This window comes from Portunus trituberculatus, chromosome 34 (genome assembly GCF_017591435.1).
Source record: "Portunus trituberculatus isolate SZX2019 chromosome 34, ASM1759143v1, whole genome shotgun sequence".
Classification (NCBI taxonomy): Eukaryota; Metazoa; Arthropoda; class Malacostraca; order Decapoda; family Portunidae; genus Portunus; species Portunus trituberculatus.
This window is the reverse complement of record NC_059288.1, coordinates 10,222,128-10,246,990: the sequence shown is the minus strand read 5'-3', so window position 1 is coordinate 10,246,990 and position 24,863 is coordinate 10,222,128. Positions and strand designations below refer to the sequence as shown.

Genomic DNA, 24,863 nt, shown 5'->3' with positions numbered 1-24,863 from the left:
GGAAGCAATTCTTGTTTGATATTTATTTTCCGGAGTGTTGTAGCTTTTTATTGCTGATTGTAGGGTTTTGTAATAAGTTTATATATTTTTTTCAATCATGATGAAGAGATGACTAAAGAAAACATGAAGCAAATAATTTATTTCTCCATAAAAAAAAAATGCGCACGGGAATGTTGAATCAAGAACCATAAGACTTTTGAATTGTTTATGCTGCTTTAGTAAAACAATATACAATAGAAATAAGCACAGAAGTAACAAAAACACAGGAGGGAGTGCCGAAGTGGAGGGCAGCAGCAGTAGAAGGCCGCGCCGGGCGCCAGCAGGCAGCAGGTGGTGCAACAACAACAAATCTTGGCAGCGGCAGTGACTCCGCCTCCTGCCTCCCACCTCCTGGTGATTGTGAATTAGTGACTGTCCCGTACCCGAGAGCCGCCCCTGGTGCCGCCGCGCTGCAAGGATATGGGCAAGTGGGCCAAATACAGCAAGCGGTACAAGAAGGCGTGGGAGAACGAGGCAGACCTGAAGGAGTGGATCGTGGCCGTGGAGGGCGACAACTCCAAGGCGGCGTGCAAGTTTTGCCACAACAAACTGCGTGCACACCACTCAGACCTGGTCTCGCACGCCACCACTGTCAAACACAAGAGGAACGCTGGCCAGGGCACCGTGGTGAAGAGGGAGGCAGGCAAGGCCAAGAAGGGAAGCCGAGGTCCCGCTAAGGAGGAGGCCGTGACGGTGACGACCCTGCTCGGTGCGTGCCCGCTACTCTTGCAATGATGAGCCACACTTCACTGATTCTGCCGCCCTTGACTCTATCAGTGACAGTCTGGGGACCAAGGGAGAAGCTTGTTAGGTGTCGGGATGGGGAAACTTTACTTGTACATACACATTAACATACTCTTAATACCCTATCCTGCCCTGCCCTGGAGCATCATGAGAGCACCGGGGAAATGGTCAGAAAGTGAAATGTATTGGTTATGAGAGAGACTGAGTGTGTAGTGAGGCTGTCAGGACACCCAGAGGTACAGGGCAGTCACGGGTACCATCAATAGCACACACAGGCCTAATAACAGAAAACTGACAGCTCAGAGAGACAAAATTAATGTCAGGGTAAAGATGCAGTCTTACACCAGACTCTCACACTTCATGATGAAACTATTTTTTCTGGTAGTTTTGAACCTGTATTGAATGAATCTACACTCGTTACCATTGCAAATCGGTACTTTTTATATTTCTTCCTCTCCTATTCCTCTAAAAACATGGTTGATTCCCTCAGAAAATACTGTATTGCAATGAAAATGAGAAAAAGAGATTAATACAAAAACAGACCAAAATATATCAGAAGAAAATAGGATTGTCATCACAAAGTATCACAAAAATAGCAATCCCAAATTTGGACTGTTACTGCTGTGGAGAGTACTTGCTGCCACCACTGGTCACAGTTGGCTACACCATCCTATTGAAATTTATTTAACCGAAACTAACTTAACCCGAACTTTAACTTAACCTAACCTAACTAACATAACCGGTATCCAGTCATTTCGCCCACATGCCATTTCGCCACACTATGGAGTCATTTCGCCCGCAGGTAATTTCACCCACACCGTGGAGTCATTTCGCCCACACCATGGAGTCATTTCGCCCACACTGTGGCAGGGTTGCCAACCTGATTTTGCAGATAGTTGTAGGATATACCGAAGGCGGGATAGTACGATAATAGCTCATATCTAGTATGTCACAACTGTAGGTAAACGCAACTAGGTAAAATACACACCACTGATCTATACTATACTACTGGATGGCTCATGGTGTAATTCATAAAGGAAAATTGTCTTGTCACTATCAGGCACACTAGATTACACTTCACATTAGGAGCACTGTTACTCTCAGGCACACTAATTAAAAAGTTAGAGAGAGAGATAGATAGGTAGCACACTAGATTACCAGTGGTGAGGGGTGAAGCAGAACAGTGCGCGAGTACTTGGTTACACTGAGCACTCTGTGCAAAACCATGGTTCGTTGGCCATAAATTTTCCACGTATTATATGACGGTAGTCTTCCTGACTAATGCCAGTGTTACATTCCGGTGCTGCCACTGGTCACATATTACATTTATTTAACTGTCTTTGACAAAAGTTTATTTTTTATTTTTTGTAACTGCTTTCTGAATCTTGCATATATGCAGCTATTTCTTAATAAAAGTTTCTTTTTAATTCACCATTTTCTTAATCTTACATGTATGCAGATGTTTTTTTTAATAATTCTTTTTTTAAATATATGTGGGTGAATTGACTTGTGGGCAAATTGACTTGTGGGCGAAATGACCGTAATTCACATAACCTAGTTGAGGTGACACGTCTTCCTCAGGACAAAATAACTTTATCTAACACATTAAACTGATGAAACAGAGCAAACAAGCCTAACTTGACTGGCAATGCTAAAAAAATTATTATGAAGTCATTACCATATTTCACTTCATAGAATCTGGCAATACATTGGAAATAATTGAAGCTACACCCTGCCCAGTCAGACATCTTCCATAGGCTGATTTAAATAGAGTTGCTTCTCTCCACAAAGTGCTCTGGTTGATTAGATTTAATATGTATTATTTTTATTTGCCAGTGGCTGCTTGCTCAAACAAAAGAACTAACTACTGCGATTGATTTCATGTGTGCAAATAATGTGACAATACGAATGCACAAATGAGCACACCTAACAGTGGTCCTCAATGTTCATCAGTCCATCACACATGCAGGTCTTTAAAAATTGTCAGCCTTATGGACAATTTGCAGCCAGCATGTATGGTTCAAATTTCTCAGAATGAGAAGCTCTTTAAGATGAAGAGGGTAAGAAAAGCCTTGTAACACTGAAGATACCAAAGTCATTGGTCAGTTATGCAATGGACATGAAGTGCTGCCTGGGTGGGACTGTTCCCTCCACTCCCCCTCCCTTGCTACACCACTGTTGCACTGTCTCTGCTGCACACATGTGTACTGGGGACTTTGTGAATGAGTTATGTATGTGGTGGAAGTTTGGTACTTGGGTCTGTGTCACCTTCACAGCAGCAGCGACGTGACAGTTGTATCGATGCACCTAATTCATCGTCAGTGCAGGCCATAATGCAACACCAAACAACTTTTTTTCTTTTTATTGCAAGAAAGAAACCAGCCAAGGAATAAAAAAAAAAAAAAAAAGATATATATATATATATATATATATATATATATATATATATATATATATATATATATATATATATATATATATATATATATATATAAAGGCCCACTTGAAGTGCTGGTTCCCTCTAAAGACTGGTAAAGATTTAGCAAAAATTAAAGAACAAATGCTTTGAACCATTATAAAACACCTAAGAAATTAGTCTGTTAATAATAAGGGAGAGGGATGTGATCACAGTAAGTTTTGAGGTTGGATCTGGCAAGCCTCAGACTGTAGGGCTCCTCATGACCAGCCTTACTTTGTGACTGGTTCCCGTGTTCTGCTACCGACGTCACTTGTATTCATTTCTTGGGCCTCTGCCTTGCCTCAACAGTGATGCCACTGAAAGAAGAGTAGCAAGACATCATGAGCTGTCCTTAGTGCCAGCTTTTTTACATTTATATGGAAACGGCTAACTTGCATCATGTAATAGAAGGATTAATTATCAAACACATTTAGTTTCACAGCTAAGCTTTAAGTGATTAAGTAAGGCTCTACCTTATCTCAAGTGAATCTGTTGTATTACAGATGCGAAGGAGAGGATCGATTCGAGTCTCTTCCAGGCCAAGATTTGTCCTGACGAGGTGGTGAATCCGGCCAGCCTGGGGTTCATTGGCAGTGGCAACATTGCCCAGGCACTCCTCTCGACATTCCTCAAGGAAGGTGTGTGTGTGTGTGTGTGTGTGTGTGTGTGTGTGTGTGTGTGTGTGTGTGTATGTGTGTGTGTGTGGAGGAGGTGGATGATTTGCTTAAATGCTTTGTGTATATGAATGTAGGTTTAAATCAAAGACACATTTGTCATTCTCATTGATCTTCAGTGTGCATGATGTGAGTCCTCATCCAGCTATTGTTTGTGATCTGTATTAAGGACCATTGTTTATTTAGAAATTAAAGACTAGTGACAAGGAAACACCTACAATGTGGAAGAGTCACTTTTTTTTTTTTTTTTTTTTTTTTTTAGGAGAGAAGTCCAGCCAAGGGCAACACAATGTTAAAAAAGAAAAAGGTCCACTTGAGTGCTGGTTCTCGAAAGATAAGAGGGGTTAGCCAAAATTAGGGAGCAAATGTCTTGATACCTCCCTCTTAAAAGAAGTTAAGTCGTAGGAAGACGGAAATACAGAAGCAGGGAGTTCCAGAGTTTACCAGTGAAAGTATGAATGATTGAAAGCACCGGTTAATTCTTGCATTAGAGAGTTGGACAGAATATGGATGAGAGGAACTTTTGATTATACACATTTAAATCTTAATTGTTTTCAAGAATTTATGTATGGGTAAAGTTTTCAGATGCAGGTGTAGTGGTGTAGTGGTGCACACAGTCTTCCCCTGCTATCCACATAGATTAGATAACAAACACACTGTTGGACAAAAAAAAGTTCCTGGAAGATCACTCCCCCTTAAGAACATCCCTGAGTCCCAGAACTTGCTCTTACAGAGTTACAAACATATTATTCATCAATTAACAAAAACAATTAAGAAAAAAATGATAAACACTGCTAGGTTGCCTCTCATTGCCTCCTCTCTTGGTTGGAATCTGTGTGGCAGCAATCCTTGTAAAAGTCAGACTGTTGTTAATGACAGATCACTGTATTTTATTTCAATTTCTTTTTCTTGTTCTTTATTTTTATATGGTATTGATTCTGACACATTCTGCTACTTGTCTTAAAAGTAATTCCTGTTTTGTGTATGTGTGTGTTTGGCAGGTTTGGTGGACCCTCACCTCATCATTGCCAGTGCTCCGTCAGACAACAACCTTGCCAAGCTGCGCACACTGGGGGTACGGACCACACATGACAACAGTGAGTGCTTGCAGTCTGCTGGCCTCAGCTGTCACCTTCATTTATTCACTTATTAGTCAGTTCTCCTAGTTATTATTCAAATTTGTGTCCAATCTGTATGGCTGATCTCTGTATAGTGAGGCAGGAGAACTTTCTCTTCCGTCCTGAGCCAAGGGTCTGAGAGAGTGTGTGTGTGTGTGTGTGTGTGTGTTGATAAATATGAGTGTGAAAGTTGTGTTTCTTGTACTGGCTAGCTGCCAGACGGCCTCAGTATTTGTAAGTATATATGCATTATTTTATTTATTTATTAATTATTTTTTATTTGTTTTTTTTTAATAACTTACTAAAAGAGAGTAGACCAATAGGCCTTGGATCCTGCCAATTCTGCACAAATTGCAGTTGAAATAGACACAGACACACAGTGGAAAGCCCAGCTGTTCATCCATCTTGCCATCAGTGTTCAGGAAAGAGGCAGTAGTGATCAAGTAATTCACTTTGTAGAATAAAAAAAATATATAGGCCCATATTACTTAGATGAAGGCTGGGTGTTCATCCCAACACTTGCCATCAAGATAAATGCTCTGCCTGGCAGGAGATGGACACTAGAACATCTGTGTCACTGACCTCACTGTAGGCCAGCACCAGCACTAACTTGCCCCAACACTACTCTGACAGATGAGGTGGTGCGCAGCAGTGACCTGGTGTTTGTGTGTGTGAAGCCTGACCTCCTTGGTGAAATGCTGGCTGACCTGCTACCCCTTGAGGATGAGCACAGCCCTCTGTTTGTGTCTGTTGTGGGGGGAGTGCCCCTGGCAACTCTGGAGGAGGTGTGTGTGAGCTCTCCTTAGTTCTTGCATTCCTGTGTCAGCTGTGTGTTTTTGGAAAGGCATCACTGCAAGTCAAGTGTGTTGTGTTTGTTGTCATGCTGACCTGTCCTTGTTTCGGCACACAGATGCTGAGCAGTGTGGTGGAAAACCCTCGTGTGGTGCGCTCCATGCCCAACACTCCCTCCGCTGTGGGCCAAGGCTGCTGCTGTGAGTATCCTATGCCTGCTACCTCACTCACCACCTTCTCTGTTCCTTCACCCATTACCCCTCCCTTCATCCATCACTGTCTACTTGGAAAGGGATGATGTCATGCATATATGCACCACTTGTTTTCATGAGCATCTCTCTCTCCTGTGTCTCTGTTACTGAGGTCCTCTATATCTTGTAATTTTATAGTCTTGAAGGCAAAATAATGTTGGTCAGGAAAGGCCACCATAGCATTGGGTCTGGCAGGTCTGCCTCAAACCCTCACCACATTCGTATCTTTGCACATATCCTGAAAATCCAACCAGTTTTTATAAAGTTGCACAAATCATCATTTACTCATATTCTCAAATAATTTCATATAGTGGCAGAACCTTCACATTTGAGAGCAGCATTTTGGGCATACAGCATGACACTACAACTGGGACTGCCACGTGTAGGCCTGGTGACTCCCTGCAGCTTCCCTTATGTTCTTATAACGCTGGGTTCTGGGTTGTGTCTGCAGTGTTCACCAGGGGCACACACACCTCACCCTCGGATGCAGAGGTGATGAGGTCCATGCTGGGCTCAATGGGCACCTGTGACGAGATTCCTGAGCACCACATGGACGCCGCCTGTGGGGTAGCCTGCTCGGGTCCCGCCTTTGTAAGTTGTGTGGTCGTGTCAGTGTTGTGTATTGTGTGTGCTTTATAATACATATTGTTATTTGATGCTGAAGAGATTTTGTAAGTGTGGTTGCGATGCTATTGAAGGGGTTAAGGAAAGACACGAGAAGGAGGACTTGAGTGCTGAAGGAAACAGTAGAGAGACAGACAGACATATGAAAGGAAATGGGTCTGGAGAAGGGGAGATTTAGTTTTATTTGATGCTTAAGAGTCCTTGGAAGTGTGGTTGTGCCAGTGTTGTGTGTACTTTTTAATATAAATTTTTGTTTGATGCTTAACCCCCTTCAGTACTGGAACACATTTTGATCATGAATTGGTGTGATTTGACAATTTTATTTACATTAGGGAGGGTTTATGGAGGTCAGAAGATTAGTGGTTGGAGTCTTCACTATTTTAATCCCCTCATATCTTTCTGAAGCTGTATAAAATCAGTCAAATACTAACCAGAATGAATGAAAAAGCATCCTGGAACTGAAGGGGTTGATTAAGAGTGTTTGTAAGTTGTGTGGTCAGTCAGTGTTTGTAAGTTGTGTGGTCAGTTAGTATTATGGGCTTTTTTTGTAATATGCATTGTTATTTGATGGTTGTGGTGATACTGAGAAATGTTGTAAGTTCAGAAAGTGTGCAGCATTATTAATAGTGGTGTGTGAAGAGTTGGCAATCCTCTCCCTTCTCCCTTTCTTTCAAGAGGGAGGCTTCAAGACACTTCCAACTTTCAATTTTACATGATCCTTTTGACGTTTCCTCTTAGACTGGCATGTTTAGTGGTCTCTCTCTCTCTCTCTCTCTCTCTCTCTCTCTCTCTCTCTCTCTCTCTCTCTCTCTCTCTCTCTCTCTCTCTCTCTCGTTACCTTTCGACTTACACTTCCATAGAAAAAAATATAATTACTCTTCAACAATTCCCCACTTACATAAAAAAATAAATATATGAAAAAAGACTTCATAAAACTTAAGCAAGAATGCATACAGGTATTTTGTGGTTCCAGATGTACATTGCCATTGAGGCGCTGGCAGACGGTGGCGTGAAGATGGGCCTCCCGCGACAGCTAGCACAGACACTGGCAGCCCAGATGGTGAGTGTGGCATTACTTCTATGATTGTGTGTTTGTGTATATTTGCCATTTTTCTCTCTCATGTCCAAGGTTGTTGCTGAGCCGAGTGGTGTGTGTATTTACCTAGTTGTAGTTTTACAGGGCCTGGGCTTTATGCTCGTGTGGTCCCGTCTCCATATCTACACTTATCCAATCTTACTTTAAAAGTATGCACACTTGTTGCAGACACTACTTCTTCATCCAAGCTGTTCCACGTCTCAACACATCTTTGTGGGAAACTATACTTTTTAATATCTCTTACACATCTTCCCTTCCTCCGCTTCTTACTATGCAATCTTGTGTGTGTGTGTGTGTGTGTGTGTGTGTGTGTGTGTGTGTGTGTGTGTGTGTGTGTGTGTGTGTGTGTGTGTGTGTTTACCTATTTGTGTATTACAGGGCCCGAGCTAAGCTCTCTGTGTCCTGTCTCCTTGTCCATTCCTGTCATATCTCTCTTTCATCTGATTTACATACACTGCGTCAACGACATCACTGCTCAGTTTATTCCACTTATCAATGCTATGATGCGGGAAACTGTATTTTCTCACATCATTTAGACAGATGTCTTTTATTAGTTTTTTTCCATGTCCTCGGAGATGATTACTTGTAGTCACCTTTATCAACTCTCTGTCCAATATGTCAATCTTGATCACCAATTTATACATAGTTATCATGTCTCCTCTTGTTCTTCTCTCTTCTAATGTGGTCAGCCCCAGTTTCCTCAGTCTTTCCTCATAGTCTAACTCCCTGAGTCCTGGTACCATCCTTGTTGCCAGCCTCTGTACCCTTTCCACCTTCTTCACATTTTTCTTCATATGCGGTGACCAGACAAGCTGCATATTCTAACTGGGGTCTTATTAAGGTGCATAATATCTTCTTCATCATTCCTTCATCTAGGTAGTGGAATGCAAGGCCAATATTTTGAAGCATGTTATATGTTTTCCAAAATATCTTGTTAATGTGTTTCTCCGGTGACAAAGTGTTTTGCACGGTTACTCCTAAGTCTTTCTCCTCATTGGTCTCTTCAATTTTCTCATCACCCAGCCTGTAATCCCTGTTTGGTCTGTATCTACTTCTTCCCATTTTCATAACATGGCTCTTGTTTATATTAAATTCCATCTGCCACTCTTTACTCCACTCATATATTTTATCAAGATCTTCCTGTAACTTGTTACAATCTTCCACATTCTTTACTCTCCTAATTTTAGTATCGTCCGCGAACATATTCATGTAACTGTCAATTTCTACTGGCATATCATTAACATAAATCAGAAACATGATGGGACCAAGCACTGACCCTTGTGGAACTCCACTGGTTACCTTCTTCCACTCGGACTTCCTTCCTTTCACCACTGTTCGCATTTCTCTTCCCACTAAGTAATTTTCCATCCATTTTGCTAGTTTATCACTTACTCCTCCAATCTTCTTTAGTGTGTGTGTGTGTGTGTGTGTGTGTGTGTGTGTGTGTGTGTGTGTGTGTGTGTGTGTGTGTGTGTGTAGGCCACTGTGCTGGAGGTAGATAACAAGGTGATGGGGGGAGTGCATGAGTGTCAAGATAGACCAGTTTTAAACACACAAAGGTCACACACACTCACTTTTTCATGCAGGAGATTCAGAAGATTGACATAGACCAGGTGACAGTATGACAGAGTTTACTGAGCAGGATATCATAAGAAAATAAGGGTTGGTGCAGAAAGTCATCAGGTCTGCATATGGTGGTGGTGGTCCCTGTTTCCATCTATCATCCCATCCTGAATGTCTCATTTTGTATGTCATAAGGCCATAATCTTGGTGTGACACATGCCTACCTGTTTCCATCTATAATCCCATCCATGAATGTGTCTCATCTTGTATGTTATAAGGCCATCACAAAGCCACAAGTGAATGTAAGTGTTGTGCAGGTGAAGGGAGCGGCCACCATGGTGCTGGAGACAGGCAAGCACACTGGCCAGCTGAAGGATGAGGTGTGTTCCTCTAGCACGCCTACCATCGCTGCCCTCCACACACTGGAGCGTCATGCCTTCAGGTAAGCCTTGCATTGTTGCTGTCCCTAGGTGCCTTCCTGTACTCATTTCTCCTACTGTTTGTTGTGTCTCCTGTAGTGTAAGTGTAACAACTCAAATTGTATGTAATGGTCCATATTCAAACTCCACACATGTGACTTGTGGGTATTGGTACTACCTGGCAACTCAGGCTTTCTCAAGGAGGAAGAGGTGAATGCACAGGTCTGCCATTACCCAGCTTACTTCCTTCCTAGCTACATTTACTTTCCAACCATCTACTGAGCCAGTGTCAACTCTCTTCTCCCTCAAAAAGGTCAGAGTTGCCAGCTAGTGCCGATACCCACAAATTACATGTGCAAAGTTTGAATATGAATCCAAGTGAGATTTTAAAATGCATCATAGATAATTACACACTGTTTGAGTCATCACATAAGGTCTCAGCTTCATCTTTTTTACACCAGTGATCCAACTCCTCAAACTTTACTTTCACTGTTCACATTTTACTTCACTACTGTATAATGGACCACACTTTTCTGTTTCCTCTTGCATCCTTCCTTCACATGTACTTGTCAGTTTATTATATTGTTTTATGCAAATTTTGTTTTCAGCTTTATGAGTGTGTAATTATTTCTTCCCAGTAGTGGTTACATTTTGCTTTGTCTCTTTTGTGCTCTCAGCAGCTTGAATGATCTGAACTGAGCTTCCCAGGATAATTATCAATGGTGTGAAATCCCTCTGGCCACAAGGGACACACACACACACACACACACACACACACACACACACACACACACACACACACACACACACCACCTTGGATATAGTAAATCAGATCACCTGTCACCCTAAATATAGCAGATAATGAAGTGATGTCCTTTCAGAAATGCCCTGATATCAGCAGTGGAAGTCTCGACAACCAAAGGCACAGAGCTCGGTAAAAATGTGTGAGTGAGGCCACTGTCTGCCGCCAGCGAGTGGTCTTCATACACTTACTGCCATGTGGGTATGTCCAGGATTATTTTGTCATATCTGAACTACTGCACAAATGTCAGTTAGTGGAGAATTTCAGGATTCCATAATTAGAAATAATGTCATTGATCAAGTTTGCCACCGATGTGTGACTGGGTGGTGGAATCTTGAAGTTCCCCCTGCTGTATTCAGGACCACCTTAAAATGCTCTTAAAACCATCATCTCAGTCAGCTTTATACAGCCTTGTTCTCATGCTAAATTCCTTTTCAAACTTTCCCTTTGTATCCTCTTTATCCTAAAAAAAATCCTTATTCTTCTGAAATCAAACAACTTTTCCCTTTCTTCAGTGCTCTCTGTGCATCACACACACACACACACACACAGATAGAGAAGAAGAACTTTTACTGGAAGGTTCTGGATATGAGACTAAAGAAGTGGTACCTAAGGAAAAAAGAGGAAGTCGTGGAGGAGGTAATAAATTAAGAGTGACTTATACTAACATAGATGGTTTGTTATCAAGCATATTGGAAGTTCGGGATTATTTGAAAGAGAAAAAGCCGGATGTAATGTGCATCGTTGAAACAAAACTGAAAAAAGAGATTCATGTCAACTTTAAAGAGGAGAGATATAATACTTGGAGGAGGAGTGCTAATAATGGTTCGTGATATATATGTGTGGAGAATGTGCAATATGGTGAGAACAAGTGGAAATAATGGGAGTAACAATCAGAACAGAAGATTTGAAGAAAAGAAAAATTATAGTTACATATGTTCCACCAAAGACTAATACATGGGGATCAGAAGAGCATAAAGATATGCAAAGAGAGGTGATGAAATGCCTAGATAACATGATAAGAAGAGATAGAAGAATACTCTTAGTTGGAGACTAAATGTAAAAAAATAAACTGGAGAAAGATGGAAGTAATGGATAATGCTGGGCAATGGAGTGAGAAAGTGTTACAGTTAATTATGGTTAATACAATGGACCAGTGGGTGGAGGAGTCAACAAGGTACAGGGGGAAAAAGAACCATCATTGCTTGACCTAGTTTTCACAAAGAAACCAGAGTCCCCTCCAGTGGGGAAAAGTGATCTTATGACATTAGAGATGCAAATGCAGGAGGAAGATGAGATAAGTTGCAGAGAGGACTATAAAGGAGAGAGATTTAATTATGCAAGAGCAGATTTTGAAAATCAAAAAGGCTTTTGATAAAGTCCCGCCCGGAAGACTTCTTTGGAAACTAGAGTACATAGGACTGCGTGGAACCTTGCTCGAATGGACAAGAGATTATTTGAAGGATAGGGAAATGAGAACTGTGATCAGAGATACATACTCATCTTGGGGTAAAGTAACTAGCGGAGTGCCACAAGGGTCAGTGTTAGCCCCCATTATGTTTCAAGTTTATGTAAACGACATTCACATTGGGATAAACAGCTATATAAATTTATTCGCTGATGATGCAAAGTTGCTAAGAGTTATCAAAACCAGAGAGGACTGTCTGCTGTTGCAGGAAGATTTAAACAAGATCTATGAATGGAGCAAGAAGTGGAAATTGGAGTTTAATGCCAAGAAATGCCACATAATGGAACTAGGAAAGAGTAAGAGAAGACCAGTATGGAACTATTTGATGGGAGAGGAGCAAATAATGAAGACTAAAGAGGAAAAAGATCTTGGAGTGATCATACAAGAAAATCTGAGCCCTGATAAACACATAAGCAAGATATTTGGACTATCATATAAGATGTTGACTAATATAAGAGTGGCATTTCATTACATGGATAAAGATATGATGAAAAAATCATCACAAGCATGATACGCCCAAGGCTGGAATATGCAGCAGTGGTATGGTCTCTGAGCTCTAAAAAGGATATAAGAAAATTGGAAAGGATACAGAAGATTGCTACAAAGATGGTGCCAGAATTAAAGGACCTCACATGTGAAGAACGACTGAAGGAAATGAGACTGCTAACCTTACAAGATAGAAGATAATGCAGGGACCTATTAATAATGTATAAGATGGTAAATGATATTGAAAAGATAGACAAAGAAGACCTGGTACTGTTGACGGAAGAAGATGGTAGGCTAAGAGGACATGAAAAGAAGATCAGGATGAGGCAGTGTGTGAAGGATATTGGAAAATACAGTTTTCCACACAGAACAGTGGAAAAATGGAATACATTGGATAATGGAATTGTCACAGCACATAGTGTGCATAACTTTAAAGAAAAACTAGATAAATGGAGATATGGAGACTGGACACTATGAGCCCCGCTTGAACCCTGTACAATACAACTAGATAAATACACACACACACACACACAAGGTCATTGTGTGAGGCAGAGTGAATTGCTGTCAGGTGACAAAGGCCAGTGTAAGCAAATATGGAACTTCTCATTGAAATATTGGTAAGAATGATAAAACCGGAGGATATTAAGTGGAAAAGTTTGGTAAAGGAAAGCTTTTTTCTTTAGATGGTGTTACATAATTTTTTATTGACAGTTTATTTAAATTTTTAAACCTGTTTTAGGAAATTAAGTGAATTTATTACTTAAAAACAAAAATTTCATGTCTCTGATGTGGCGTGGAATGACTCAGTTATGCCTTAATGCTAAGAGTATATCACAAAATAGCACCATTTATTGTTTAATATTTATTAATAATGACTTTATGGAAAGTGTAACCTTAGAAATGTATAATACACAGGTAGTAAGTTGTCCTGATGAGCCACGGGTGACACAGCTGCCGCCTCACACAGGCTCTGTTCTGTGGAGGTTTTTGAAGGCAAGGTTTGAGGCTTGCAGTGCCCGCCTGGACAGCCTCATCTGTCCTGATGCCGGGTCACGACCAAAATACTTGACCTTGATCTCCTGGCCCACCTCCAGACCCAGAGCACTTGGGTGGTGCACCTGTGGAGGAGGAAGTGCTGAGTAGTGGTCACACTACAGATTATTCATGCACATTCCCTTCAAGAGTGGTTAACAGTGACTTCCCTTTTAACTCACAAGGATTGGCTGGTGTGAGGCAGTGGTGACTGTAGTGGCCTTGAAAGACATTGTTAAGAGTGATCCATCAATTATAATCTTTATTTCTAAGGAGCTGATCACACGAGATGGAATACTACTTTGATTTTCACTTGTAGGAATCAAACAAAACAGATTGATCAGAATATAACTAGTTTGAATGGAAGAGCTTTGGATTAGAAGACCCTAAAAGAAAAGAAAGCTTTCCATGTCAGTGAAGCAACAATGAATCACTGTACAAGTTGGGGCCTTAACCTGCTCCTTATCGCAGCCACCCACTGATGTAAACAGTGTTTTCTTCCCATTCCACACCACATTTGGCCTTGCGTGCACATGCCTCACACCCAGGTAGAATCATTGCTTGCCGAGAGGTTTTCTACTCTACTGACAGTGTCACTGTCTCCTGTCTCTCTCAGGATTATCCAAATCATACTCACCTGGAGTGTTCCAGTATCATGTCCTCACTATCTGTCTTATAATTATAACAGTCCTCATCACTGCTTTTGTTTCTAGTAAGAAGTGAAATGTTAGTCTCTCCACGGCACACAAATGATGTTCTTGGGTCGACTATGTGAGTAATATTTTACTCTCAAATAAAATAATGATTGGCTTTAGCTTGAAAACAAACTCCTTAAACCACCAAATCAAGTTATTAATAAGTTTTGTGATACTGCAGTGGTGCTTGACTTTCACTGCTATTTGGCACATTGTACTGGCAAGAAACTATAAACCCCCTTTCTTTGTTGCAGATGCTTACTGGAGTTTCACACAATGTTTTTGGTAAAGAGCAGATGGTGACCAGACTCCCCAATGTAACTTGTAGCCCACTAATGTCCTCTCACCTTCCTTGTGTCCAGCTGAGAGTTGTGGAGCAGGACGGGGTTCATGGTGGAGTAGAGGGTGACCATAACTCCCTGTGGCCGCAGCTCCACCACTGATGCTGTGTACACGCCCCCAAACTCTAAGTTCGGCTCGTGGTCACTCAGCAACTCCTGGAGGTTCTCCCGGGCTTCCTCCATTGCTGCAGGGTTTGGCGCAAATACCGACAGCACGTTGTCCCCCTCCCATGACAGCTGTGGGGACAGTAACCTCAGGGCTGTGTGTGTGTGTGTGTGTGTGTGTGTGTGTGTGTGTGTGTGTTATTTACCATGGTCTTGCTCATGGCCATTAACTGTTACCCTCCTGGAAAGAGCTTGGTGTTCATAAAGGCTGATTTATGGGTGAGGCCGAGGCCTAATACACTCCACCACCTTGCTAAGACAGTGGTACGGTGGTGGTGACTGCTCAGTGTTGGTGACAAATTACTACCAACTCAGCCAGCACTTCATAGTGTGTGTGTGTGTGTGTGTGTGTGTGTGTGTGTTTCACTGTTTGATCTGCTGCAGTCTCTGTGTGTGTGTGTGTGTGTGTGTAAAAGAAGTAAATTTTGTTGTTCAAGTCATGTGATTACAATTTGTGGGTTTCTGATGAGGTTGAATAAAGATGGGTAATTGTGATAGTTTTATAATAAAGTGTTTTTTTTTTCCTCTGTCTTTATATTCATGCTTGGTGTTTTTCTCTTTGCCTTTATGACCAGCGACTCTACTGGACTCATGACCCAATGAAAAGTGCCACAGTTAATAAATACACAAAATTTAATGTAATCTATCATCCTTAAATCTGCTGGATGACAAACATCTGGATACAAACCTTGTGTTCAATACTTGTAAATCCCAAGATGTAAGGTAATTTTTATTCACACACACACACACACAAACTCACCCACCTGCACTCCTGTCTCTGCCTGTATCCTTCTCATGTGGATGCCTCCCGGACCCATCACCCGACTCCTCTTGTGGGCGGGCACATCCACCTTCTCCAGCACAGGCATGGTGTCCTTCTCAGGGCGTGGCCGGGACAGCGTGTCTCCCATGATGGCCAGGATGGTGCCCTTGGCCTCCGTGGACTTCTGCACTGCCTCCATCGCCACCTTGAGGGGAATGCCGGCCACCTTCATGTCTGCCTGCAGTGCCGTGATGCCCTTGGAAGTGCCAGCGAGTTTGAAGTCCATGTCCCCCATGTAGTCCTCAATGCCCTGAGAGAGAGAGAAAAAGAGAGATGGGGGGGGGGAGGGGATTACATTGTTAAGGTGGGTGTTGAACAGAGCTGAAGTGTGTGGCAGTGAAATGGTTGGTAATCAGTCTGAATGTCTTTACACCATCCACAATGAGAAATTAAATACATGTAGTAATTATTGGTCAGTAATTGGTAAGAAAAAATATATGCACAAAACACAGGATGGACACCTTTCACAGCCACTGGACATGTCCTGGTGCTGATCTAGTGAACACCCAACACCACCTGCCCACTGTACAGTACACAACAGCTGATTGCTGACTCAAAGTTCTTGTCACTTCTAAATTTCTAGATATTTTTTTCAGATTTTTAGAATTCCATCTCCTTATCAGTCAGCCTTTCCCTGAGCCAATTTTAAAAATTATTAACATGAATACAATAATACTATCAGTCTTAATACTAGAGAAAACTGTAGAAACACATTAACAAGTATCGTGTACAGAGAGCTATCGATGAGGCCAGAAGGTGACCATTTTTCAAGCTACTGCTGCTGCTGAGTGCAAGAGAATATCCACATGCTTCCTGCCCACACATCACATGAAGAACATGAAGAATGTCCAACCATAACAGTGACCTTTCCTGGTACAATCCCACATCACCAGCACTTACCAAGATGTCTGTCATCAATTTATAGTCCGCCAGATTGCCAGTTTCATCATAGCGTGTCACTAGTCCGATTGCAACCCCTGCTGCCGGCGCCGAGAGGTTCACTCCTGCATCCATGAGGGCCAGACTACCCCCACACACTGACGCCATGGAAGACGAGCCTGAGGAAGGACACAAACACACAGCATGGTGAATAGAGACTCAGGAAATTAAGAGTATAATAAATATTCACTTGGCTGACTAAATCGAGACAAACTTCTTTTTCATTTCTTCCCCACAAACGGAAGCATTTGAAGACCTTTCTTTATGTGAGTTCCTTGACTAGAGTCTCTCTTAGAAGGAATCAACAGATTGGTTCACACCAACGTCTTAACGTCTTCTGTCTCCGTTGTTTTTGTCCGTTTTCCCGTGTTTATGACGTCACAGGAGAAACAGCGGATGGGATGGCCTCCGCTAGTCCGCTTGTAAACACAGCATCAAGATGTGGGGAGTGGTCACACATTAGAGGATGCACCAGGGCGAATGGGTGCAAATAATTATTCATCAGCTGCAGAGAATGTGAGGCAGACTTTTGTTGAATATTTCAACTCTCCACAGGGAAGTAAGTGTACTCTACCAATATGATGTAGTACACCGAGGGGAACTTCAAGGTGGAAGACTGATATCACGTGGCTGGCTGTTGTTGTTGTTGTCGTCACAGACAGTGCTGCCTCTTCTCCATTCACAGGTGTTTTCTCCACATAATTTTAAATTGTCCTTTACAAATTTGCACACATACATGTACAACATATTATATATCAATTACAATATTTCTGATTATCATTAATATGTGTTTCACCCAAATTATTATAGCACTTTAATTCTTAGAAAATAGCGGATGCAACACCGCACAAGGAGAGATGGATTCAAGTTAACTCGTCCGCTAAACGGATTCCGCTAGAACGGAAGCGGAAAGAAGTGACCATTCCCCGGTTCATAGGCAAGCGGAAGCGTATGATGTCACACTTGCCACGGACGACGGAAGACGGAAGACGTTAAACCTTGGTGTGAATCGGGCCTCAGTCTCAGAAGCAGCCACACATCACCCACCATTGGACTCAAGCACAGTGGAGGTCAGGAGTATGGCAAAGGGGAAGCTTGGCGGCAGGAGGGGTCGGAGTGCCTTCTCTGCTAGGGCGCCATGACCCACCTCCCGCCGGGACACTGGGCCACCGCGGGACACCTCATTGGTCGCAAAAGAAGGGAATGTGTAGTGAAGAATGAAGTTCCGGTCTCGGTGTCCCCTGGAGAACAAGTTGGGTGGGTAAATACACACACAAATGCTACAAGTTACACACACAAAATACTTAGCATAGGTAGAAGAAACCTGCACACTAAGTACACAGTAAACATCAAAGCTCTGGTAGATTCAGCAAACAAACAAGATCTAGGAGTTATAGTTAGCTCTGATCTCTGTGGCTGCAAGTTACACTCACAACAGTCACATCCCACATTCCTACACACAAAATACTTAGCATAGGTAGAAGAAACCCACACAGCAAGTACATACAGTAAACAACAATGCTTTGGTAGATTCAGCAAACAAACAATGTAGAGGAGTTATTGTTAGCTCTGATCTCTGTCTAGGAAACTCATCTCACCCTGTTGCCTCTAGTAAAGGGTCCAGCTTGGGCATGTTTTCTGGTGCATCGAAGGCAACTGTACACTGCACCTGGGTCTGGCCACGCTGAAACAGGGAGGAGCCGTGCAAGGGGCGAAACAAATCCACATTACAGGAGATGGGCCGTAGTTCATCCAATGTACGGCCATCACACCTGCAGAAAAAGTGGGTGCAATGAAACTCTTACCACTTGTTTTGAGGTATTGTATAATCAAATTATCTCTCTCTCTCTCTCTCTCTCTCTCTGTTAACTTCAAGAAGGAACATTTTGTCAATTAAATTAATGCTATAAAATGCTTGAGGCATCATCTAAACCTGGATGAAAATAGTGACACCAAGAACCTTAACACATTTTTTAAGGTATAATAAACTGAGAGATAAAATGGAAAATGTACATAAAAAGGTGCATTTATGAAGTTGATGCAACAGTACTGCACAGAAAGGTTGGGAGTACAAAAGATGTGTCAACATAATTAGATGTGCATGGAATCAAATACAGTGTGAACACTCACATCAAAGATACACATACTGCACACAATCTTGCTTTTTTATCACATTACATTCAATATTACTCTTATCACTTCACATTCAAAGATAGACAGATTTCACATTCGATCTTGCTCTCATCACCTTCCATCCAATCTTGCTCTCATCACATCACATTCAATATTACTCTCATCATTTCATATTCAGTCTCACTCTCATCACTTCACATTCAATCTTACTCTCATCACTTCACAATCAAAGATAGAGACACATGGATCAGTCTTGGTGAATGAAGTAAGGTGCCAGTATGACAACAGTACCTCGAACTGGAATGCAGGAAACTTACCCTCCAGCTTTAGACAATTCTTTTGGCCTTTATTTAGGTAGTAGCATCTCAGTAGGCCTTTTTTTCCCTTTCTTTTTGTTCCTCTTACTTTGATGCCCCTCTTACATTTGGAGTAAATAAATCTTTTAGACGATTCTTTTGACTTTTCTTTAGGGAGCATAATCTAAGCAGGCCCTTTTCCCTTTTTTCTTTTTCTTTTCTTTGTTCCCCCTAAGCCATTGCACCTCTCATATTAAAAGTGAATAAATCCTAATCTCAATGACTACCCTTACAATCTAATTCATTTTCACCTGAGACACATCCCTCCCTCACCTGGTTTCCTCATCCAGCAGTAACTCCCTGAAGACTCTGCGAGTGACCTGCGAGAAGGCCAGGTGTGTGGTGTGAGGGTCTGCAGAGCCACCTTCCTCCATCACCTTCTGTGTCACATCCTGCCGCAGTGCATTGACAGCCTCGTCACGTGACACCTTGTCGTGGGAGAAGTCTGTGAAGATTCCCCTTAGCCGAGTCTCACTTAGCATGCTGAGGATAAAGGATGGCTGATTACTAACCTTCTAGGTCTTATTGTTATGGAAATTTAATTATCTGCCTTCCTTCATGTCTTCTTATCTTTTTATCTTCCTTTTGCTGAGTTTTATTTCTTTTCACACTTTTCTTCTCTTATTCTCTTATTTTTCACTTTTTCTCATCATAAACACACTCTTAAGCATCTGCAAAACTAAAGGAAAGAGAGATGCAATAGAGTAAGCCACACATATCACTAACCATGAGAAAAGAAACAACATACATAAAATAAAAGTAATAAATCGTCCTCTCGTCACTGAATCCACAAGAGCAGTGTTACTCACCTCACTGCCTGCAGGACTTCTTGAGGTATTGTCGTCAGGTTAGTGAAGGGACGCTTGGGCTTGCCTGTGTCCCTAGCCAGCTGCTGTATTGCCCTCACCACATGCTGGCACTCCTTCACTCCAGCCTTGATGGCCTTCATGAGGTCCTGCTGGAGTACGTTGTCACCTCCGCCCTCCAGCATTACTGTGATGAGCAATGGGACACAGACCTCAGTGATGGTGGCAGATGAGGAGAGGGACAAATACAGTACACACCTCACCTCTATCCCCAGTGTGTCCTCTCTGCCCTCACACACCAACTCCACCAGTCATCAGTAGTTAATAAAATCGTGTTTCTAACCCACCCTTTTTATAAATCAAATTACGTTCAGTATCTTCAATGTAATGTTCATTTTCAATGTCATTGCTGCCTTATCAATAAACCTTTTTTATATAAGACTGGCACAGGCCAAGAGCCATAAAAAAAAGTTCAATGAGTGTGTTAATCCCATAAGAAAGATCACAAAGATCATTAAGGAAAAGTTTGTATTATTAAACTCACCAATGAGCTTGTGGTCAGCCGCTGTCACAATCAGATTCAGGGAACTCTTGGAGAGTTCCCTGCGTGTCGGCTGCACAATCACCTCACCATCGATGAGCCCGACACGCACAGCCCCCACCGGCCCCTCCCAGGGGATGTCCGAGACTGCCAGGGCTGCTGAAGCTGTGACAGGATGTGCTTTGTGATGTTATGCTTACTTTAATCTTTGCTTGTGTTTGTGTACATACATACAACAATGGATTTAAGAGTCGTGTCTCATTTTATCATACATTTGGTTTTCTCCTATATAGGCACAATGAAACACTCAAATTACTCAGGAACATGAAAACAATTTACATATCTGTGATATATACATAATATGCAATAATGATTCAACTTCAAAATGTACAATTCAACCTTTTAAAATATCTGACATATGAATACAAAACTGGTGACTGGGAACAAGACAAATGCATGGCGTCCTCAGCGACACACACACCTGCATTGATACTGACGACATCTGGATCATACAACCCATCCACTGCCATCAGCTGACAGGAGAGTTGAGTGTCTCCATGGAAGCCCTCTGGGAACAGTGGCCTCACTGACCGGTCTGAGCACAAAAGTGGTGGTAAGAATTACAACATGAACTCCTTACTAAGGAAAAAAAAGTAATGTTAAGGATTACAAATGCAGTGAATGAGTTGTTGGTGAGGTGACAAGCCTGTGCAGCAATACATGTGGCAATGTATCATGCAGCAATTTTGTTGACCAGACACTATGATCAACATAATACTGTGATCAGCAATGAAATCAACTTGTTCAACACCCAATACCACCAGAAGCAACAAAATCTGAAGAAAAATTGCCAAGATAGAAAAAATGAATAAAATGACTGATTCAGCAAATTTCAAGTCAGCACCTACAATTCTTAGATGGTTATAGTAAGAAAAAAGATCTCAGAATGGTTAGTAATCAAGGAAGACCATAATAAATTGCAGAAAAGGTGAATCAATTTGAGCATAACTTAACCTAATTCACTTCTAAGATGGAAATATTGCTCATATTTTGATATTATCCTAGTTTGCCCCTACTACACGTGTATTCAAATACACAAAGCACTTCCAGCAAGCAGTGTCAGATTCCACAGCTCCCACCAACTCACCGATCACTCTGCCGGTAAGGATCTCCTTGTCTGTGGGTGCCATCTCCCGACGCAGGTAGTTTGATGGGATGCGTCCAGCTGCTGCATACTTCTGCCTGTAGTCCACAGTGAGGGGCATGAATCCAGGGGAGGGTCCGGGTCGAGGCTTGCTGACAGCAGTGATGAGCACCGAGGTGTTCCCGAGGGTGGCCACAGCAGCACCGTCGGCCATGCGGGCATAACCACCGGACTCCAGACATAGTGTGCGCCTGCAGGGAACATAACACAACTTAGCACTGTATCCTGAGCAACAGGTTCCTGTAGTCACTGAGGAGTTATAAATATATTTGGGGTGTTGGTTCAAACCGGCCTTAGTGAGCGAGCCTACAGTGTGTCATTCATCTGTGCTAAAGTCACACTATTGTAAAGTTATGATCTAGGACATGAAAACATACAGTAACTACTGTGTCTGGAAAAAAAAAAAAATGTAGGACAAATGTATAGTAAATAAAAAATAATAAAACATGTCAGCCATAAAAATAAAATCAATGTGTAGAAACTGACAATGCTGACAGTAGAAGTGGGAGTCCATCATAATCACGAAAGATGAAAATGTTAATGTTCTTTCAGTGTCATCCCCGCACCATCCAGCCAATGGTGAATTTTGTTCCGTATAACACATAACATTGACGAGCTGGTGCATCTGCTGCATGCAGCAGTCTGTTGTGAAGCCCACTGGGTCAGAGAACGACAAAAGAAAGTATAACGAGAAGTTATTGGTATGGTTTACCACACTACTACTCTAACTATTCAATTATGTAAGGCACTTCATAATCCTACTGCATTACATAATAGCAGACCAACACAGGCCTAGGCAACCAGCCCACCACCCACCCACCCACCGGCTCGGTAACTCCCCAAAACTCACCCATTGGAGAACTCCGCCTTGACATCTACTTTATCACAGAGGAAGGCGCTGGTGGATAGCCCCCGCCTGGTGTGCAGCGTCCTGAAGATACTCCATGAGCGGCACAGGCGGCGGAGGACAGTCATAGTCAGTGCGGGCCGCTGGACACGAGGAGCGGCGGCCCTTCCTGTGTTGTTTACATCAGCAGCTGCTTGGGGGGACACAGGGGGCTCACGCTGGCCTTGGCTTGATTAATCATTCTTCCTCATCTTGTAACCTATTTCGCTTTAAGTCGCTTGGTAGGTTATCCACTTGATACATTTATCATTCACTAGTTAGTTTCCTACGATGAGTGTGTCTTTTTTTCCAAACTCTGCACCAAAACATTTTACAAATAATTCATAATTTCATGTTCCTTTTTGTCTTTAAACCAGACCGTGGTTATGCCTCCTTCTTCTACCAAGGATATATTGGTATTCTTTTTATTGTTGTTTTAATGCTTCCATTTTCTTATCATCTACCATTCTCCCTCACCTATAATGTCTAAAACCTATTAATCTTTTCCTTCAGCTGGCTTCGATCTCTTCCTCATCCATAACGTTCCACTGTCATATGATCTACGTACTGTCTCCATCTTGAGTATATTTATTGCATATCCACCGGAGAGAGAGAGAGAGAGAGAGAGAGAGAGACGCTAAACATATACGTTGAGCGGCCCCTCCCAGACAAGGCAACACACACACATAATAATGATTATGATAATAATACTTGCTGCTGCTCTTGCTACTGCTACTACTACTGTATTATACACTCCCTCACACACTTCCATTCCTCATTTTTTTCCTCCTATAACTACACTTTATGCATTTCAGGTGGGCAACAAAAGACAATTAATGCCCAGGAAGCACTGAGAATTGAACGAAATGTTGACGAGTTGATACTGGGAGGGACGCTGGGTGTTGGTGGCGCGAGGTCTTGGTCCGGAGTATGGTGGGCGCTGAGATATCTAAACAGGGGTTACATAACCACCGCCTTATTTAACACAGTAATGGGGTATTTATCCATTTTGGTGGTTGAATCTGGCTTTGTTTCACTCTCTGGATCTGGAAACACAAAGGAGTGTCGGCAAACATTGGTGAACTGACCTCGGGGGGGAAGACAAGGCTGAGAAGCCCCTGTCGGCCAATATTTACGTACGCAATTCATTTAAAAAATCGCAATAAGAAAAAGGTCCCCAAACTAGAATGAACTACATTTTTTGACGTAACAAATATTTCAATTAATAACAAAAACATAATAACATTACCGACTCTATTATTTACAAAACGAAGTCCAACGAAACGTGTTATTTCAAACTAACGTCGCCACAAACATATATCATAATGTTGAGAAAGAAAGCACAGCCACACTACATCATGCTACGTTTTCTGAATACGAAAAATATTTGCCTACCAACCAGATAAAGAAAACACAGATTTTGCGTCGTATATATAGAAATTTTTGTTTTCTATTTTTGTACTGTTAAAAAATATATAAAAAGACTAATAGTTAGACAAAATTTTATGGAATATTATTACTTTGGTCATGTTTTCCATATTGTTATTATATGTGATAAAAAAAAGTTATATTTAATGTATATAGACTTTTATGTTATTTTTTCGTTAAACAAAAACAGCTAGAATAGACTCTATTGTGATTTGAAACCTGCATTAACTTTGCTGATAACAAATCAGATATCAAAACAATCCCAACTCCATTAACTAAATAGAAACATTCTTACCTTTATGCTGAGATGTTTTCCTTTACGCATTTGGTGAGTGCTTCCTCCTCCCCTGCCCTCACTCTCACACTCCACTTCTCCCTTCCACCTACTTCTCCTCCATGTTCCCTTAAAACACGAGTCCCCAAAACACAAACATATGCAAAATCCGAGAAAATTAGTTTAGAGAATCGTTTTCGTAGTAGTGGCTGGGGGCTATAGGCAGGGTGGAGATGGGCAGATACTGGACGGAGTAGGAGCTGGGCGGGAGTGGGCCCGGAGTGGGGCTATGATTGGTGGAGAGGGCCGCAGAACGGAGCAGGAGCGGAACAGTGATTGGTGAAAATTTAAGAGTGCGGGAAGGAGCAGGAGCGGCTGCGGCACAGGTGCGGGCATGGGTGTGGGACGGAGTGGAAGCAGGAACAGGATGGGAAGCAAGGAGGTTATATCATAAGAAGGGGGCATGACGTCACAAAAATTAAGCCAGTGTGCTATTAAGGGGTTTTCAGTAGTGGCGCGGCTGGGGGCAAACAGAGTCAAACGGAGGCAAGTTTTCGCAAACGCGAGCAAACGCCTTTCCAAAGCGTTTGCTCTCGTTTGGCAAACGTTTTTTAGCCAATCAGCGTGAAGCAACCCCATCAACCTCATGGAATGAGATCAAGAAGGAGATACATTTCGAATAAAACTGAATAGTAAGACGTATGTT

General features: G+C 42.1%; 2 protein-coding genes across 3 annotated transcripts; one reads left to right on the top strand and one right to left on the bottom strand.

The window, feature by feature from the left end:
• Nucleotides 1-228: 228 nt before the first annotated feature.
• Nucleotides 229-15,273, top strand: LOC123512617 (pyrroline-5-carboxylate reductase 3-like). 2 transcript variants are annotated; one of them, XM_045269058.1, is made up of 10 exons: nt 229-748; nt 3,745-3,879; nt 4,917-5,012; nt 5,667-5,818; nt 5,944-6,025; nt 6,528-6,667; nt 7,674-7,760; nt 9,677-9,801; nt 10,660-10,777; nt 14,624-15,273. In XM_045269058.1, exons 1-9 carry the CDS (start codon nt 460-462, stop codon nt 10,724-10,726), a joined length of 1,173 nt encoding a protein of 390 aa, XP_045124993.1. In that variant the 5' UTR covers nt 229-459; the 3' UTR covers nt 10,727-10,777; nt 14,624-15,273. The 2 variants fall into 2 exon arrangements, with proteins under 2 accessions (XP_045124993.1, XP_045124992.1); XM_045269057.1 differs by having other exon boundaries at nt 231-748; nt 10,660-10,781.
• LOC123512616 (polyribonucleotide nucleotidyltransferase 1, mitochondrial-like) lies at nt 13,382-23,085 on the bottom strand. Its single transcript, XM_045269056.1, has 12 exons — nt 22,420-23,085; nt 21,513-21,760; nt 20,847-20,960; nt 20,369-20,530; nt 19,828-20,011; nt 19,292-19,501; nt 18,128-18,301; nt 17,577-17,770; nt 16,491-16,648; nt 15,532-15,840; nt 14,609-14,839; nt 13,382-13,652 (listed from the first exon to the last, which is right to left on the bottom strand). The coding sequence occupies exons 1-12, from the start codon at nt 22,542-22,544 to the stop codon at nt 13,494-13,496; spliced, it is 2,268 nt and encodes a 755-aa protein (XP_045124991.1). The 5' UTR covers nt 22,545-23,085; the 3' UTR covers nt 13,382-13,493.
• Between the last annotated feature and the right edge of the window lie 1,778 nt (nt 23,086-24,863).